Source organism: Myxocyprinus asiaticus, chromosome 42, assembly GCF_019703515.2.
Source record: "Myxocyprinus asiaticus isolate MX2 ecotype Aquarium Trade chromosome 42, UBuf_Myxa_2, whole genome shotgun sequence".
Classification (NCBI taxonomy): domain Eukaryota; kingdom Metazoa; phylum Chordata; class Actinopteri; order Cypriniformes; family Catostomidae; genus Myxocyprinus; species Myxocyprinus asiaticus.
Window position 1 is genome coordinate 25,867,785 of NC_059385.1, and position 16,457 is coordinate 25,884,241.

Below are 16,457 nucleotides of genomic sequence, written 5' to 3' on the forward strand. Positions count from 1 at the left end.
CCCTTGTGCACTTCTTTTAGTGCCTTGGCTTGGTGGACCTGCAGGAGAGCCACGGCTTATCCAGCAGCGCTGTAGGCTTTAGTCGTCAGGGACGACGTGAACCTACATTGCTTGGATGGGAGCTTTGGGCATCTGCGCCAGGTGGCGGCACTCTGCGGGCATAGGTGCACCGTGAGCGCCTTATCCACCGGGGGAATCGCTGTATAGCCCCTGGCCGCCCCGCCATCAAGGGTAGTGAGGGCGGAGGAACTGAGGAATCGGGGCCGGGCAGTAAAAGGTGCCCCCCACGATTTTGTCAGCTCCTCGTGCACTTCAGGGAAGAAAGGCACTGGAGTGGGGCGTGGCTGCTTTGAGCGGCGCCGCGAGTCCAGGAACCAATCATTGAGCCACCTGGGAAAGCACGTCCGTCATCTCTGCATCAGCCTGTGACTGGGCAATCGTCCCCAAGGGGGGGAGCTCAGCTGAGGCTTCTGAGTCCGACTGGACAAGCCCGCTCTCCGATGCTGTGCTCGAGAGCTCATCATCTTCGCGGGCTCCGAACAAGAGGCCAAACTCGCAGTGAGACGAGCCGGCGGACTCATCTGGAAGCCCGACTGGGGCAGACGAGCGTGCTGGGGAATGGGAGGTCCGCGGGGGATACCCGGCGGAGGTGATCCCATTGGGGTCCCCAAATCGCCCCCAGTGCTAGCCGCGCTGGCCTCAAACCCGTAGGTAGAAGGACCAAGGCGGGGAGCCGCTTTCCGCTTTACGAAAGCAAGCCGCAACCGCAATGTTGCCATGGTCATGCTCTCGCAGTGAGAACATGAACCATACACGAACGCTGCCTCTGTGTTGGTCGCGCCCAGACACGAAAGACAGCGATCATGACCATCCGAAGTTGAGAGATAACGACCGCAACCAGGATTAACACACAATCAGAAAGGCATCTTTAAAAAGACGCGTCTTTAAAAAGAAGTTCCGTTTGTGCCGCTCTTTTAGAGAAATATACTCTTTTAGAGAAATAAACTCTTTCAGAAAATATACTCTTTTTTTTTCTGCCGAAGCGCCCAGGGGCGTTCTCTGCAGTGCACCAGTGCAGAGGAGGGAGAAGCCATTGAAATGCGCCGTCAGATCCAGCAGAGGTGAATGAACAGTAGTAATTCAGCTCCATGAGCATGACCGTTTGGCTCCGAAGAGAAAATCTGAATGGGTGGTTGCATACCAGCTCCTTTTATACCCGTATGTCCGGGGGAGTGGCATGCAAATACCACTCGCCAATTTTCATTGGCCTTTTATCAAAGACCAGAGGTGTCTCGGGTTCCCAAGAGTGACCCTAGTGTCACTACATCGACACAACATCGAGTGAGTGACAGATAGGGAACCATCATTAATGGAGAAGAGCTGGAAGAAGTAAAAGACTTAAGGTATCTTGGCAGATACATCTTGGCAGATAGTGACATCGAAAGAAAGATTTCCTCCAGAATCGCCCAAGCAGTGCAAGCCTTCTATAGGCTCAACACCATCTGGAAGTTGTCATTGCTGCAGATCAGAACCAAATTGAAGATCTATAGGTCGAATGTGCGCTCAGTCCTGGTGTATGACGCAGAGACTTGGAGGACCAACAGGATGATCGAAATTAGGCTCAGATGCTTTGAAGGACGGTGCCTTCGGCGTATCCTTAGAATGCGTTGGGAACAGCACGTCAGCAACAAAGAAGCAGACGCACAGGCAACAACAACATCACAGACAAAAGAAAGCAAAGAAGATGGAGATGGCTAGGCCAAGTACTAAGGATGAACAAAACGTGACATCCTCATATAGCACTCAGATGGACACCACCTTAAAAAGAAAAAGGGGGAAATCATTGGGCACTTGGAGGAGGATGGTGGAGGAGGAGATGAAGATGAAAGACAAGACCTGGAATGAAATCAGCTAGCTCGCTCAGGACCATGAAGACTGAGAAGATTCATTTGCACCTTTTGCTCCAATTGGAGGGAAGAGGATTAAGTATAGGTCCAAGTTACTATAAGGTAATTCCCCATGAAATGTATTTTTATCTCAAGTTGTTTAAAATGTATCGATTTCATAGCACAGTAATGTATGTATTAATTTGTTTAGTGTGTAACCATCTATCTATTATAACTTTACTGCTACAGAAATTATTAAAATAAACATTTTATTGTAATTGTTATAATGCTCATTTCTGCATATAATTTTCATGTTTAGTAAAGTATATTTCATCCCCTTCATTGCTGAATCCTCGTATTATTTTATTAGTTTGCAGTGTTATTGTGTGTAGTGCATAGACATACTATTGTAGTATTACGGATCAATTGCATTATTGACTGAGGCTTTACAATTTAATATAAAAATAAAAAAGTCTTCAATTGAACTCGTATAGCCATATCACGAGTTGCACCTCTTAAATTGATTTGTGTAGTACAATACAAACATTAATAGTAGATAAAACACTTGAATAATCATATTAAAATATACTGGTTACTGAGAGTCCCCTGTTCTCTATGTAAAAGTGTGTCAGAAAAGCGCTATAAATGTAAAATGTATTCATTCAAAATATGTAATATATGTCTGTTGTTTATCTTTATCAAAGCAAGTAATATTTAAGTTATAATTGTTTAATACAATAACATAATATCAACATGAAAATAGAACAAATGACTCCGGCTCTGAATACCTCCCAGTCATGATCACACACAGGCGATGTCCAGGTAAGCTCAAACCATGACATCCATCCATGGAGAAGAGCAGAGCTGATACACAACTCATGTAAAATGTTCTTCTGACAATAGCTTGCAATTTTGAGTTTCAACCACAGATATCACTAGATAGAACAAAGTTTTCATAAATGTTTTTTACGTTTTTCAAATTATGGCTTACACTGACTTCTTGTGGCCTGGATGCTGCATCATTCAAAAACAGTAGTTATCAGTTACCAATGCCATTGTAGAAATTCACTATGCACAGTAAACCAGGATTAATTTAATCCATGAGTAAAAGTGTCTGATAACAGGGCAGTTACTGAGATTACGCGAGTGCCCCCATGAAGCACAACTGCTCTATGTAGAATAAAAGAGCTTGTATTAGGTTACTGATATGACTGAACTTTTCATCTCACATGAGTGGTCATAATTTTATATGTATGTTTCAAAATTACTATTAATTTCTTTAGAAGTAAAACTTTTTAAATGAGGAATTGTTTTACTGCATGCACCTTTAAGAAGTTCACAGTTCATTGCATTGTGCTGTTTTTGGAGCAGGTAAGGTCATGGTGCGTTACGATACTGTGTAAAATGTGTATGACCTTGACAAAGAACAATCACTGACCACATATTGCTATGAATTAATTTCCATGGTCAATAATAACATAAGCTTTTTCAAGCGCTCTCGAGCCACTTGCTAGAGTGCGCGGACGCTCATAGTAAAATAGACGAAGAGCGCCCCCACGTGCTTTTGGCAAGAAACTTTACCCCATTTACACAAGGAATGTATGTAATATTAATCAAAACATGAAATTAAATATTACTTTTTTAATTAAAAATACAAATCAAAATCTGATTGATTTTTTAGAGAATTTGGCAAATGGTTAATTGCACTGCTGCATTAATGCAAATCAGTAAGCCATTTAGAGAAGCATGGAATATGGAAAGATGCATGCTAGGTTTGCCTTTACATTAAGCTAAATATAATGATTTAGCATACACTTATTCAAAAGCAACTTACAAATGAGGAAAAACAATCAGTTTATCACGCAGGAGCTAACAATAAGCAGCACTGCAGTACTGAATTTCCAGAGTAGCAATCAAGCTACAGTAAAAGTGTAAAAATTTGTGTAAAATTATTTGCGGTGTGACTAAATAAATGACAGTAACTAAAATCTTAGGGAGCAAATGGAGTGTTGAAACTGTTGAACAGCAACAGCCCAAAGAAGAGAATGAGTGATTAATTGCCCAAAATAACTGCAGTGTATTTTTATGACCAGATGATGTCGCCAACACCTTTATCAAAGGTGTATCTCTCACTTGGGCTTTACTGTAACACAAATGAAAAGTGAGTGAATGGGGGTAAATGTGTAAACATGGTGGCAGTCTGAAGTGCAAACTGTGTGGCTTTAAATGCAAAGAGTATTTTTTCCTACGACTTCCCAGATGTGTATGACTTTCTTTCTTCTGCTGAACACAAACAAAGATTTTTAGAGGAATGTTTCAGCTCTGTAGGGAATGGGTACCAAAATGCTGAAGCTCTAAAAGCAAATAAAGGCAGCATAAAAGTAACCCATACCACTCAAGTGGTTAAATCCATATCACCAGAAGTAATATGATAAGTGTGGGTGAGAAAAAGATCAATATTTACTATCCTTTAACTATAAATTTCCACTTTCACATTCTTCTTCCTTTTTTTAGGGCGATTCACATTCTTTGTGCATAGGGTCTCCTCCCTTCCCAGTAGGTGGCGAAAAAAAAAACTTAAATACTGATCTGTTTCTCACCCACACCTATCATATCACTTCTGAAGACATGGATTAAACCACTGGAGTCTTATGGATTACATACGTTTATTTTATTTGCCTTGTTGTGCATTTTGGAACTTCAAAGTTCTGGGCACCATTCACTTGCATTTAATGGACCTACAGAGTTGAGATATTCTGTGTTCAGCAGAAGAAAGAAAGTCATACACATCTGTGATGGGATGAGGGTGAATAAATGATGAGAGGATGTTCATTTTTGGGTGAACTATCCCTTTAACTTTGAGGAGGAACAGAAAGAGTGTGCTTGTGTGTGCACATGCACTGAATTACAGGATATGCTTACAATATACAATAGATTCCCATGAGAATGTTCTTTGTTGCGTGTCATGAAGGCAAATTAAACTTTTTGGACCATTTTAAGCAGACCTTTATATTTACTAATCATTACATAATTCCTATCTTTCTTACTGCACCAAGAGCCTTAATGAAGTGCATGATCAAAGTGAGGCAGCATCTCATACACTTTGCCTAAAGCAGTGTTTCTCAACTGGTGGGTCACAGGCCTATTCGGACTGGGTCGCGGACAGCAGGGAAAGAACAATGCCATAGTTCTACCACTGAAGAACGTTATAGTTTCGTATTAAATAATCTATAGGTAGAATCTATTAGACGTCATTTTATATCAACAGTGGCAGTTGTGGTTAGTTTCAGAATGTGTTTAGGCTAGAATTTAAAAGAAATAAATACTATAATATATTATTATTATTATTATTACTATTATTTAAGACTAGCTACATTGACCTAACCATGGTAATAAGGAGCTTTTCCTCCTGTGTAATATGTAGGCTATGTTCTGTTTGAATGGTGTTTGAAATTACGAAACACATGGGATAATAATGGGCTCATATAAATAAATATGCTCTTGAATTTTTAAAAGGGGGGAGAGAAAACTTCCTGTAGCCTTTGTTGTTGACATCAACAGCAACAATAATGTCACTTGATGCCAGATAAAAGGAAATGCGACCCAGGATACATTAAATACAGGTTACGTTTTTACTATGGTTGGTCACCACTTAATTTCCAGTGTAAAATCTGGTCCTGAAGCAAAACCAGTTGAGAACCACTGGCCTAAAGCATCTCTGTCTCTTTAAAACACATGCAGACTACGCCTCTAAAAGCGGCTTGTTCCGGCTTTGCCCCTTTACATCTTTATCCTTGCCCCCTTTATGAAAATAGTACCATGCACAATAATCTACAACAACAACCTATACCTTATTGTGTTGAAAAACGTCACTGTATTAGTATCTATCCGAGTCATTTTAAATGCAAACAAACACAGCCACAGCTCAATTCAGACTACGTGATTCCCCGGCGGAGTGATATCGGTTTTAATTCATAATCGTAAATCTTACTAAGGCGAAGGCTTGGATTATGTATATTAATTAGGTAATGAGAACGTTGCAGGTTATCTTCCAATGGAGAGGGCTAGGCTCATGAATATAGATTAGAGAACACAGACGTCATGTTTTCAGATTCAAATGGCTCAGGCTTTGCTCGTGAATATTAATAAACGAGACTTCTCAATAGTAGGATTCGTAACTTCGCTGACAGTACATGATGGGAGTGTACCTGCTCGCACTGAACATGCCGCGCTGACAGGGAATGCTCTCCCAAATGTCGGGAAATTACATACGTGATTATGTGTGATGTCTGGACGAAACAAAAAGGCGGCATAAACGGTAAAAACAAGTTCGCCTGTTTTGCGAATAACTGAAACGCGATGAAGAATTCCGTGTTCATGACGAAGTGCACATAAACTATGGACGGTTATGATGATACTATGTATCGCCTAAGGTAAGTGCGAGTAGCGCGACTTTGACAGCATTGCTGAGTATTACCGAGTAACGCTGCAGGTGCAGCGCGCGCTGCTTTCAATATGCGCGCGAAATTATTATAGATAATTTCTGTAATATATACAAAATATTTTCCAAACTTTTTTCATCAACCAGTGGACAGTGATGAATGAGCAACAGCATGTGGCGCGATGCACAGCTGTAGTTACTATATGAGCGATCATTTTCGCGTTGGCTTTTGCACGTGGAACCATATAAAACATTCTGCATATTATTTTAGATGTTAGGCTACGTCAGCCTCTATTAAAATATTTATTACATTTCTTGACGGAAAATATATATTTTCCTGACTTTGCGAACCTGCCATCGATCCAGTCGTTTTATGTGTAATAACATAAAGTTTATCTGCACTAGAATAAGTTTAGATAGGTGCGCAGATCGGTAAAGTTGCACAACACCATCAAGTGCAATTCGCGCTCAAACACTTCCGTGTACAACTGATGTGTGTGTGTGTGTGTGTGTGTGTGTGTGTGTGTGTGTGTGTGTGTGTGTGTTTTAATTCATATGATCCACCCAAAGTGTAATGATAATTAATTTCTAGTGGACTGGACACTAATAACGACTGACAGTGCTTTACAATGTGAAGACCAAGTAATTAATAGCTTAGTCAACACAGTAGTTTCACACATGCAATTTCACAGTTTCAGTTTCATTATAATTTGTACTGTACCTAGCAGGAAGCACGTTGGCCACCAAGACTGTAATCATTTATTTGAACGAATTAATCATTTAAAAAAAGAAAAAAAAATGGTCATAATTTGGTGTAATTTATAAATCAATATTTTGACCCTACCAGTCCAAAGTTTCCCATGCATTTTGGAGGTGATACACCTAAATGATTTGTCAGTAAGCCTGTGGTCCATGTGATGTAACATCTTAATTAACTGGTTCAATTCAAATCAAAGAAGTGGTTTAATATTACTAATAAACCTGAATACATTTGGTTACACCAACTGAAGTAGTTTTAAGGGTCGGTTCATGTAGAAATCATTCCTTGAATTAACACATTGTCACTTTACAGTATACAGACACCATGTAATGCTCTTATTACTCATTGTTTAGTCTCATCTCATCTGTAATGCACAAGTGTAGCAGAAATGTTAGAAGGATAGTTCACCCAAAAATTCTTTCATTTACTCACCCTCCTGCCATCCTAGAAGTGTGTGACTTTCTTTCTTCTGCAGAACACAACAAAGTTTTTTTAGAAGAATATCTCAGCTCTGTAGGTCCATACAATACAAGTGAATGGTGGCCAAAACTTTAAAGCTCCAAACAACTTATAAAGGCAGCATAAAAGTAATCCAGGTACTCCAGTGGTTAAATCCATGACTTCAGAAGTGATATGATAGGTGTGGGTGAGAAACACATCAATATTTAATTCCTGTTTTATTATAAATCTCCACTTTCACTGTCACATTCACTTATTTTGGCATTTGGCATTCTTTCTGTATATCGCCATATACTGGTCGGGGCTGGTCAAAGGTGGAGATTTATAGTACAAAAGGACTTCAGTATTTATCTGTTTCTCACCCACACCTACTATATTGCTTGTGAAGATATGGATATAACCACTGGAGCCTGATTGATTACTTTTATGCTGCCTTTATGTGCTTTTTGTAGCTTTAAAGTTTTGGCCACCATTCACGTGCATTGTATGTACCTACAGAGCTGAGATATTCTTCTAAAAATCTTTGTTTGCGTTCTGCAGAAGAAAGGAAGTCATACACATCTGGGATGACATGAAGGTGAGTAAATGATGAAAGAATTTTCATTTGGGTGAACTATTCCTTTAAACAGTTGCGCTCTCTTGAATGTATATGCACTAGTTACAATGGAGAACTCTCACTAAGTTGTTTATGATCAGAGTGATCCATATGAAATTTTGGTAGCACTTTAATGTACCCTTTGTAAAGGGAATCTAAAGGTGTCCATTAATGACTAATAATTCATTTACAAATGCTTTTTTAAATCATTGAAATGTGATTATAACAACATGCATAACAAGAGTAACTTTTATGCAATACCTGCCAAGTAGTGAGCCATTTTATCTCATATATTATAAATGCTTAACAACACATCTTCATAAACACATAAACATTTAGTGTGGTTTAATGGATATCAGGTTTAATTATTTGATATATGCTGATGCTGTGAATGAACATGAAGACCTGAAAAGTGTTTTTGCAGAGGACTTTAGGTAGGACTAGGTAAAACCATTCTTTTGACATTAACGTGACAAGGAAAGTGACAAGAGTCAAGACATTGCAGTAATTCATAAAAACACAAAGTGGTTTGTAGCAAAATGGCATATTCCCTCTTTTAAATCTCACCATAATAGTCTATTTTGCTACATTGTGACTTAAATCATGAATTAAGGCATTTCATATTTTTTTTAATTAATATAAGGATGAATAAGTATTAATAAAGCATTTGTAACATGTTAAAGTTAAAATTGCTCACTATTTGGCAAGTATTGCATGAAAGTCACCCTAGATCGGTGCCCCCAAAGCAAATCCACCCTAGGCGCTCGCCTATGTCGCCTAATGGGTTGACCGGCCCTGTCCATTAGAATGTTTGGCTGTTGTTGGGGAAAAAACTGTGTGTGTGTGTGTGTGTGTGTGGAAGAGAGAAGATATAGGAGATGTTGGGGATGACAAGGACAGGATGTTCCAACACAAGGGTTGCAGTCCTGTGGAAATGTGCTTAAAGAGCCAATACCAGTCAAAATTAGAACCCCCCTATTCCTAAAAATCCTGCACACACTTGCACCCCCCCTCCCCCATGCAGTGGCACCTATTTGCCATGCCAGGTGCACATGTTCTTGATGAAAGCAACCATTTTGTGTCATGTTACTGGCTCGAGCATTCCATTGATTTTCTTTGTTGAGATGTGGGTGAAATCTTAAAGAAGCGTTAAATACTAATGAAATATTTAGACAACATTTAACAGTTATTGAGTTCTACAGTCTGCAGTTTTACATTACGGAACATGTGAACTTTTGGCATGTCACCTATGACACGTGTTTTACAGTAAACAGTAAAAATAGTGTCTTGCTTGAATACATTTGTTTAAATAGTTACAAATGTTTTCCTTTTTGACGGCAGATTTTCTATTTTCTGAAGTCCTGCATCACAAGACAGAACAGTTATTTCCTGTTTCTGAACTTATCTTTGATGTTACATATTTTTTCTGTTTTTTGTTTTTTTTGTCTTCAGCCTTGTGTAATGTGTCCTTACACTTATGAACATTAATATGAACATTAAATGATGTGCACTGCTCAGTTTTAAGGGTAGGCTACATAAGGCTTCTTCAAAATGAATTATGCAAAAAATACTTTCATGTTCTTGTTACTGTCTTATTACATTTATAAGTCCAAATAAGAAATGCAAATAAACATCATTGAGATAGTTTACTTTTTTCCAAACAGCTAAGCTCTATTAAGGAGACGTTCTTTTGTGTGATATTGAACCGTGCAGTGTGTGTTGAGCAGTGTGCCCACATGGCCACAGACTTTGAGTCTCTCTCTGTCAGACAAATGATTGATTCTCAACAGCAGTGGGGGCTCTTACATAACTTCGCATTACATGGTAATTTTGAGAGAGCATGAAGTGTCACCAAGGCTTTTCCAAGAGGAACAGACATCAGGGGTTCGGCCAACACGTGCTAACAGCAGTTAAATGACAGCTGAAGCTCTTTGCAGTGTCCACCCTCCTAAAAAAAAAACAGCTTAAATCAGCCTGAACTGGTTTACTGTTCAGCTGATCTCCCAGTATGTCTGTATGCTGGTTTTAGGGAGGTTTGGGGTACTTGTCAGCTAGTCAGTCTTGGAGACCAGCTGGCCAACCAGCCGAAGACCAACTTGGCCAGGCTGGGAGACCTGGGAAAACATCTAAACAAGCTGATAATCATCTTAAACCAGCTTTGCCAAGCTGGAAGACCAGCTAGAATGGCTGAAGACCAACTTGGCCAGGCTGGGACACCTTGGAGACCATCTAAACCAGCTGAACACCAGCTTAAACCAGCCAACTTAAAAAGTTGGTTTGCTGGTTTCCCAGACTGGCCAGGCTGATATTTTTACTGGTTTTAGGGGATTTGAGCACTTGTCAGCTGGTTAGTCTAACTAGTTAAACCAGCTGTAGACCAGCTTGGACAGGCTGGAAGACCTTGGAAACCAGCTAAACAAGCTGAATACCATTCTAAACTAGCATGGTCAAGCTGGAAGACCTTGGAGACCAGCTGTATACCAGCTTGGCCATGTTTGGAGACCAGCTAGACTGGCTGAAGACCAGTGTGGCCAGACTGGAAGATTTTGGAGACCAGCTGAACATCATCATAAACTAGTGTAAGCTAGTTTTTTAGTCTTAGGTGGTCTCCTGGTCTGGCCAGCCTGATGTTTTTGCTGATTTTACCAACTAGAGCTATGAACAAAAAAAAAAAATCCATGAGCCACTGGCTTTCATTTTTTCATCTGTCTGTTTTATATGTTCTTTCCTGGGGTTTTGTGAAATGTGTTTAATGTGGGGTTTAAATCCAACACCATTGATGGCTGTTTGTAAATCACTCTTACTGCTTCACCGCTTTCAGACAGGCTGAGAGGGCTTCATAGACAGACAGGGAGAAAGAGAGAGGGAGGAGTTGAGTGAATGGAGATGAAGAACATTAATGACTCTGAATGAAAGACAGTTTATTCCTAGAGCTGAGGGGTGATGACAACACAAAATGGCACCAGAGAGAGAGGAAGAGAGAGAGAGAGAGAGAAAGTACAAATGAACAAGAAAAGAGTAAAGTTGTATGGTGGTTGCTAGGGTGTTACCAATTGGTTGGGAAGGTGTTCCGGACTGGTGTGGTTTTTACTTTGTCTTTATACAGTTGCTAAATTGTTCGGGATGGTTGCTCAGTTCTTTTCACCTCTGTGGTTGCTAAGTTATTCTTGGTGGTTGCCAGGTGGTTGCTTACTGGCCAAAGTCATAACAGCACATCCCATGTCTTTATAGATATTCTGATCCCTAGATATGTCTTGTGTCCCTCCTTCAATGTAAGTCTGGGATCTTTTCACCCATTTCTTTTGTCTGCCAGGCAAAAATGAAAAGATTGATCGCTTAGAAAGCACACCCCCTCTCAAAAAGCAGCACAGTTTGAGGTATCATTCATGTCCATAGCACAAATGGTGCAGACCAAAGTTTGAGTTGCTATGGCTGTGGCTTAACACCTAGTAAGCAGCCTACCTCGAAAGCATTCTTTGGGCATAGTAGGTGATAAAATAGTAGATTAAAATGTTTGAATTTTCTTATAATGCCCAAAATGCTCAGTTCAAATGTTCAAATGTGCTAATGCTCAAAAGTTTGATTTGAACGTTCAAATGCACTTATGACACCCAAAATGTTCATTTTGAATGTTTTTAACGCATCAGTGATTATCAGAAATATCAGATTCGAATGTTCATACCCTTCTACCATGGCCTAAAAATGGTTGATTCAAATGTGCTTATGAGGCTCCAAAACTTGAATTTTGAGACACAGCCTATTTTGTTCCTTGTAGATTAGAAAAGTCTATAAATTACATTACAGATTCTTCAGATCAGTATATTGCTATGTCTGTCATTTATTAACAGAGGTACACTGAAGCTCTTCAAGGTTCTTTGAAGCAATAGCTCATAGATATTTTCTAAAGTTAAGTTAAGTTCAAAGGAACTTAAAGGATCTTGTACAGCATCACTCATTGTCTTCTTCTCCCCTCTAGGTGTGCTTAAGGTGTTCAGGTTTAGCAACATGCAATCAACCTGAGTGTGATAGTTCCACCTGGAGGTCACAGGATGCCGGTGCAGGCAGCACAATGGACTGAGTTTTTATCCTGCCCCATCTGCTACAATGAGTTTGATGCCAGCTGCCACAAGCCCATCAGCCTGGGCTGCTCGCACACCATCTGCAAGACCTGCCTGCTCAAACTGCACCGCAAGGCCTGTCCCTTTGACCAGACAGCCATTAGCACTGACATTGACGTGCTGCCTGTCAACTGTGCCCTCCTGCAGCTGGTGGGGGCACCGGTGAGTGTGGCATGATGAAAGATTGATATGATAGCTGTAGAGTTTTTAAATAGCTAATGACATCCAGTAATTTTCTTGGATGTGAGTGTTTTGAAATTTAAGTTAAGTGGTGTTCCATTTAAAGTATTATTGGCAGTGTCTTAAACAGTTTCTTTTACATCTAAAGAAATTAGCAAACAATTTGTCAAACATAAAGTGATGAATATTTACAACATCATTCAGTCAAATCAGTGGCCAAGAAAAAGGTGTTTTATTCTACATAAGGGTGGTCCCACCTCATGGTGGCTCCCATGTTGAAATCAGTGGATCAGCCAAACACAACTATCTGTATGTCCATAACCTCTCTATTGTTGGACCCTCGGGGTTGCGGAAAAAATTAATCATGGGTGACAAACCATCCATGTTTTTTGGGGGTGCCTTAAGATCCAAGAATTTTGGCTGAAGGTGCAAAGTTTTGTGTGTGATGTGTTGGGCACTCAGGTCTTATTCTGCCCCAGACTCTGTATTTTGGGAGATAGGGAGGTCATGAATTTGGTAGATAAGCACATGAAGGACTGGGTTTTGACCGGTGTGATGATTGGTAGACAGGTTATTTTGAGGAGTTGGAAGTCGGATGGAGCACCCTCGTTCCCGGAGTGGTGTGCGGAGATGGGGAGGGTGGCTGCCTTCGAGGATGGGTCGAGTATTAGGATGGGGGTTAGGGAAACTTACAATAAGAAATGGGGCAATTATTTAGAATTTTTGAGGGAATCTCGAGGTGGGGCGGTGGAGGGAGTAATTTAGAGTTTTTTATTTTTAATTTTTAATTTTATTATTATTATACTTGATTATTGTTTGTTATTTTATGTTGTTGTTTTAGTTTTCTGTGTGTGTGTGTGTCTATATTCTATTGACCACAGGGGTGTTCGTGGGGGGGTCAGGGTGGGTTGAGAGTTTGGTAGGGGGAGGGGATATAGTGGGGGTTTAATGTTAAAAGTTTTTGATTCATTATATATATGTTGTTGTATTTCTTGTGTTAATTTATGAATCAATAAAAAATTTTAATAACAAAAAAAAAAAAAAAATCATGGGTGACAAATACCAGGGTGATCTCATGAGTATTCCTAGATACTTGTACTTAACGTTACGTAAAGGTTTTTGTACATTTGGATAGTTACGGAAATGTACAAGATCAGCATACTCTATTGTAACAATGTTCACAGTTAGGGGAAAGGAGGAAGTGGGAGATGGCAAATTAAACTCAAATGGTATGTTTATTTTAAACTCAAAATTCACGCTTTTCAGTGGACACACTCAGAAAAACACACTTTTCAGCAGACACAGATCAGTACAGTCTCTTCGGCATGTGTCTCGTAACTCTCTCTCCACTCACTGGCTTACAGCTCGCTCTTAAAGCCTGTCTCCACTCTCACTGCAATGACAAACAGCTGGTAGAGACAATCATTGCCAGGTGATGATCCTTACCATTCTCATTTCCTGATCTCGCTCTCCATTCACAAGCCAGCGCTCAACCATGCCCCCACCACCACATACCCCCATTTCTGGAGAGAAAGTCTGCAACAGCCATCTGCGCCCCTTAAAAGGAATAAAAGCCCAGCTGATCGAGCAGTTCGTCAGTACGAGGCATTGGATACATGTCAAAATTAGACACCACATTGACCTTTCTATAATCCACACAGAACCGGACCGAGCCATCGATCTTTGGAACCAGCACCACCGGGCTGGCTCAGTCACTGTGGGATTCTTCTATTACCCCCATATCGAGCATGGACTTTAATTCTTCTCAAACTTTTTTTTTTTGTGCTCGGGTAATCGGTATGGACGACTGCGTACCACTACCCCTGGAGTTGTTTCGATATGGTGTTTTATGAGGTCTGTACGACCAGGAAGGGGCGAGAACACGTCCGAGAATTCTCTTTGCAACTGGGCCATGTCCAAGATTTGCAATGGTGAGAGGTGGTCTCTGCAAGTGACTGGGGTGCTGCGATTGGCTTTTAAGTTCACCTCCGGCCTGAGCTCCTCCCTCTCCGGTACCACCATCGCCAAAGCCATGGGGACCACCTTCCTCCATGGTTTTAAGAGGTTGAGGTGGTAAATCTGACTACTATCCGTGGGTTTAACCTGGCGCCGCGGATGGCTGCCTCGGTGTGGAGCTCCTCAGTTCTTTTGTTGTTTTTGTTTGTTTGTCCTGTGTTTAGTGATCTTTTTCCAGTCAGTTTTAACAGAGACGAACTGCTGAACATTCGACAGCATATACCAGACAATCTTTTCCTGGTTTTCGAATATTCAGACGTTTTGCTAGACATTTTAGTTGGAGGCGCAGCTCTGCTGTTCAAGAGACGCAGGCGAAGGAGACAAGCCGGTGCGCTGGTCAAACTCCGTTGGCACGGATTTCGAATAGCGCTGCCGAGAATTCACTTAGCGAATCTCCACTCTCTTCCTAACAAAACGGACAAACTACATCTCCTCACACACACAAACAAGGACTTTTCAACCTCTGCTGCCTTGTGTAACAAAGAAACCTGGCTGAGTGAAGCCATTCCGGACAGTGCGTTACATCTGCCGGGCTTCCAGCTGTTCAGAGCGGATCGCATCGCGGAGTTAACGGGGAAAACGAGAGGCGGTGGAACATGCTTTTATATCAATGAAAGTTGGTGTACAGATTTAACAACGTTAAAGAGGATGTACTGTCCTATTTTGGAAGCGCTCTTTATTAACTGTAAGCCTTTCTACTCACCGTTTATTCTGGTGAGTGTGTATATGGCACCAATTGCGTGTTTGAACACATCGCTGCAACAGCTGGCTGATCAAGTCACAGACATGGAACAACAATACCGGGACTCAGTTATTATTATTCTTGGGGATTTTAACAAAGAAAATCTCACACATGAACTGCCCAAATACAAACAGCACATCACATGCGCCATCAGAGACAGGAACATACTGGATCATTGTTACACAACAATAAAGTATGCATATCGCTCTGTCCCTAGAGCAGCTTTGGGACTCTCTGATCACTGTCTGGTTCATCTTCTTCCAACCTACAGGCAGAAACTAAAATCAACCAAGCCAGTAGTAAGGACTGTAAAGAGATGGACCAATGAAGCAGAGCAGGAACTACAAGCCTGCTTCGATTGCACGGATTGGAGTGTTTTTGAGGCTGCAGCCACAGACATGGACGAGCTCACAGATACTGTTACATCATATATCAGTTTCTGTGAGGATATGTGCATTCCTACTAGGACTTATTTAAAGTTCAACAATGACAAACCGTGGTTTACAGCAGAGCTCAGGCAGCTTCGTCAGGCCAAAGAGGATGCTTACAGGGGTGGGGATAAAGTCTTGTACAATCAGTCCAGGAACACACTGAACAGGGACATTCAGAGTGGCTAAAAGAAGATACTCTGAGAAGCTGAAAAACAAGCTTTCAGATAACGACCCTGCATCAGTGTGGAGTGGCATGAAACAACTTATAATTTACAGGACTCCTACCCCCAACCCTGTAGGGAACAAACACTGGCTGACGACCTGAATGTGTTCTTCTGCAGATTTGAAAGGCCCAATCTCACACCCCACACCCACTCTGACCTTCACACAAACACCAACACCTCCTGCTACTCAACCTGCACTTAAGATCTGTGAAGATGATGTGAGCCACGTCTTTCGGAAACAAAAGACGAGGAAGGCTTCAGGCCCAGATGGCGTCTCACCAGCGTGTCTTTGATCCTGTGCTAACCAGCTGGCCCCATCTTCACACAGATCTTCAATAGATCACTGGAGCAGTGTGAAGTCCCATGCTGCTTCAAACGCTCAATCATTATTCCTGTCCCAAAGAAACCAAAAATCACAGGACTTAATGACTACAGACCTGTCGCCCTGATGTCTGTGGTCATGAAATCATTTGAGAGACTGGTGTTGACCCACCTGAAGAACATCACTGGGCCCTTTCTAGATCCCTTTCAATTTGCTTATCGAGCAAACAGGTCTGTGGATGATGCAGTCAACATAGTATTGCATCATATCCTGCAACATCTGG

General features: G+C 41.0%; 1 protein-coding gene across 3 annotated transcripts in view; it reads left to right on the forward strand.

The window, feature by feature from the left end:
* The first annotated feature begins 6,047 nt into the window (after nt 1-6,047).
* Nucleotides 6,048-16,457, forward strand: part of LOC127432489 (roquin-2-like) — a 41,685-nt gene continuing 31,275 nt past the window's right edge. For 2 of the 3 annotated variants that reach the window (XR_007895753.1, XM_051683614.1), the window contains exons 1-2: nt 6,048-6,319; nt 12,118-12,421. Coding sequence is in view for 2 of the 3 variants with exons in the window: in XM_051683614.1 (XP_051539574.1) it covers nt 12,191-12,421 (231 nt within the window). In the remaining variant the exon portion in view is untranslated. The remainder of the gene's footprint in view (nt 6,320-12,117; nt 12,422-16,457) is intronic. The other variant, XM_051683615.1, reaches the window with a different exon arrangement.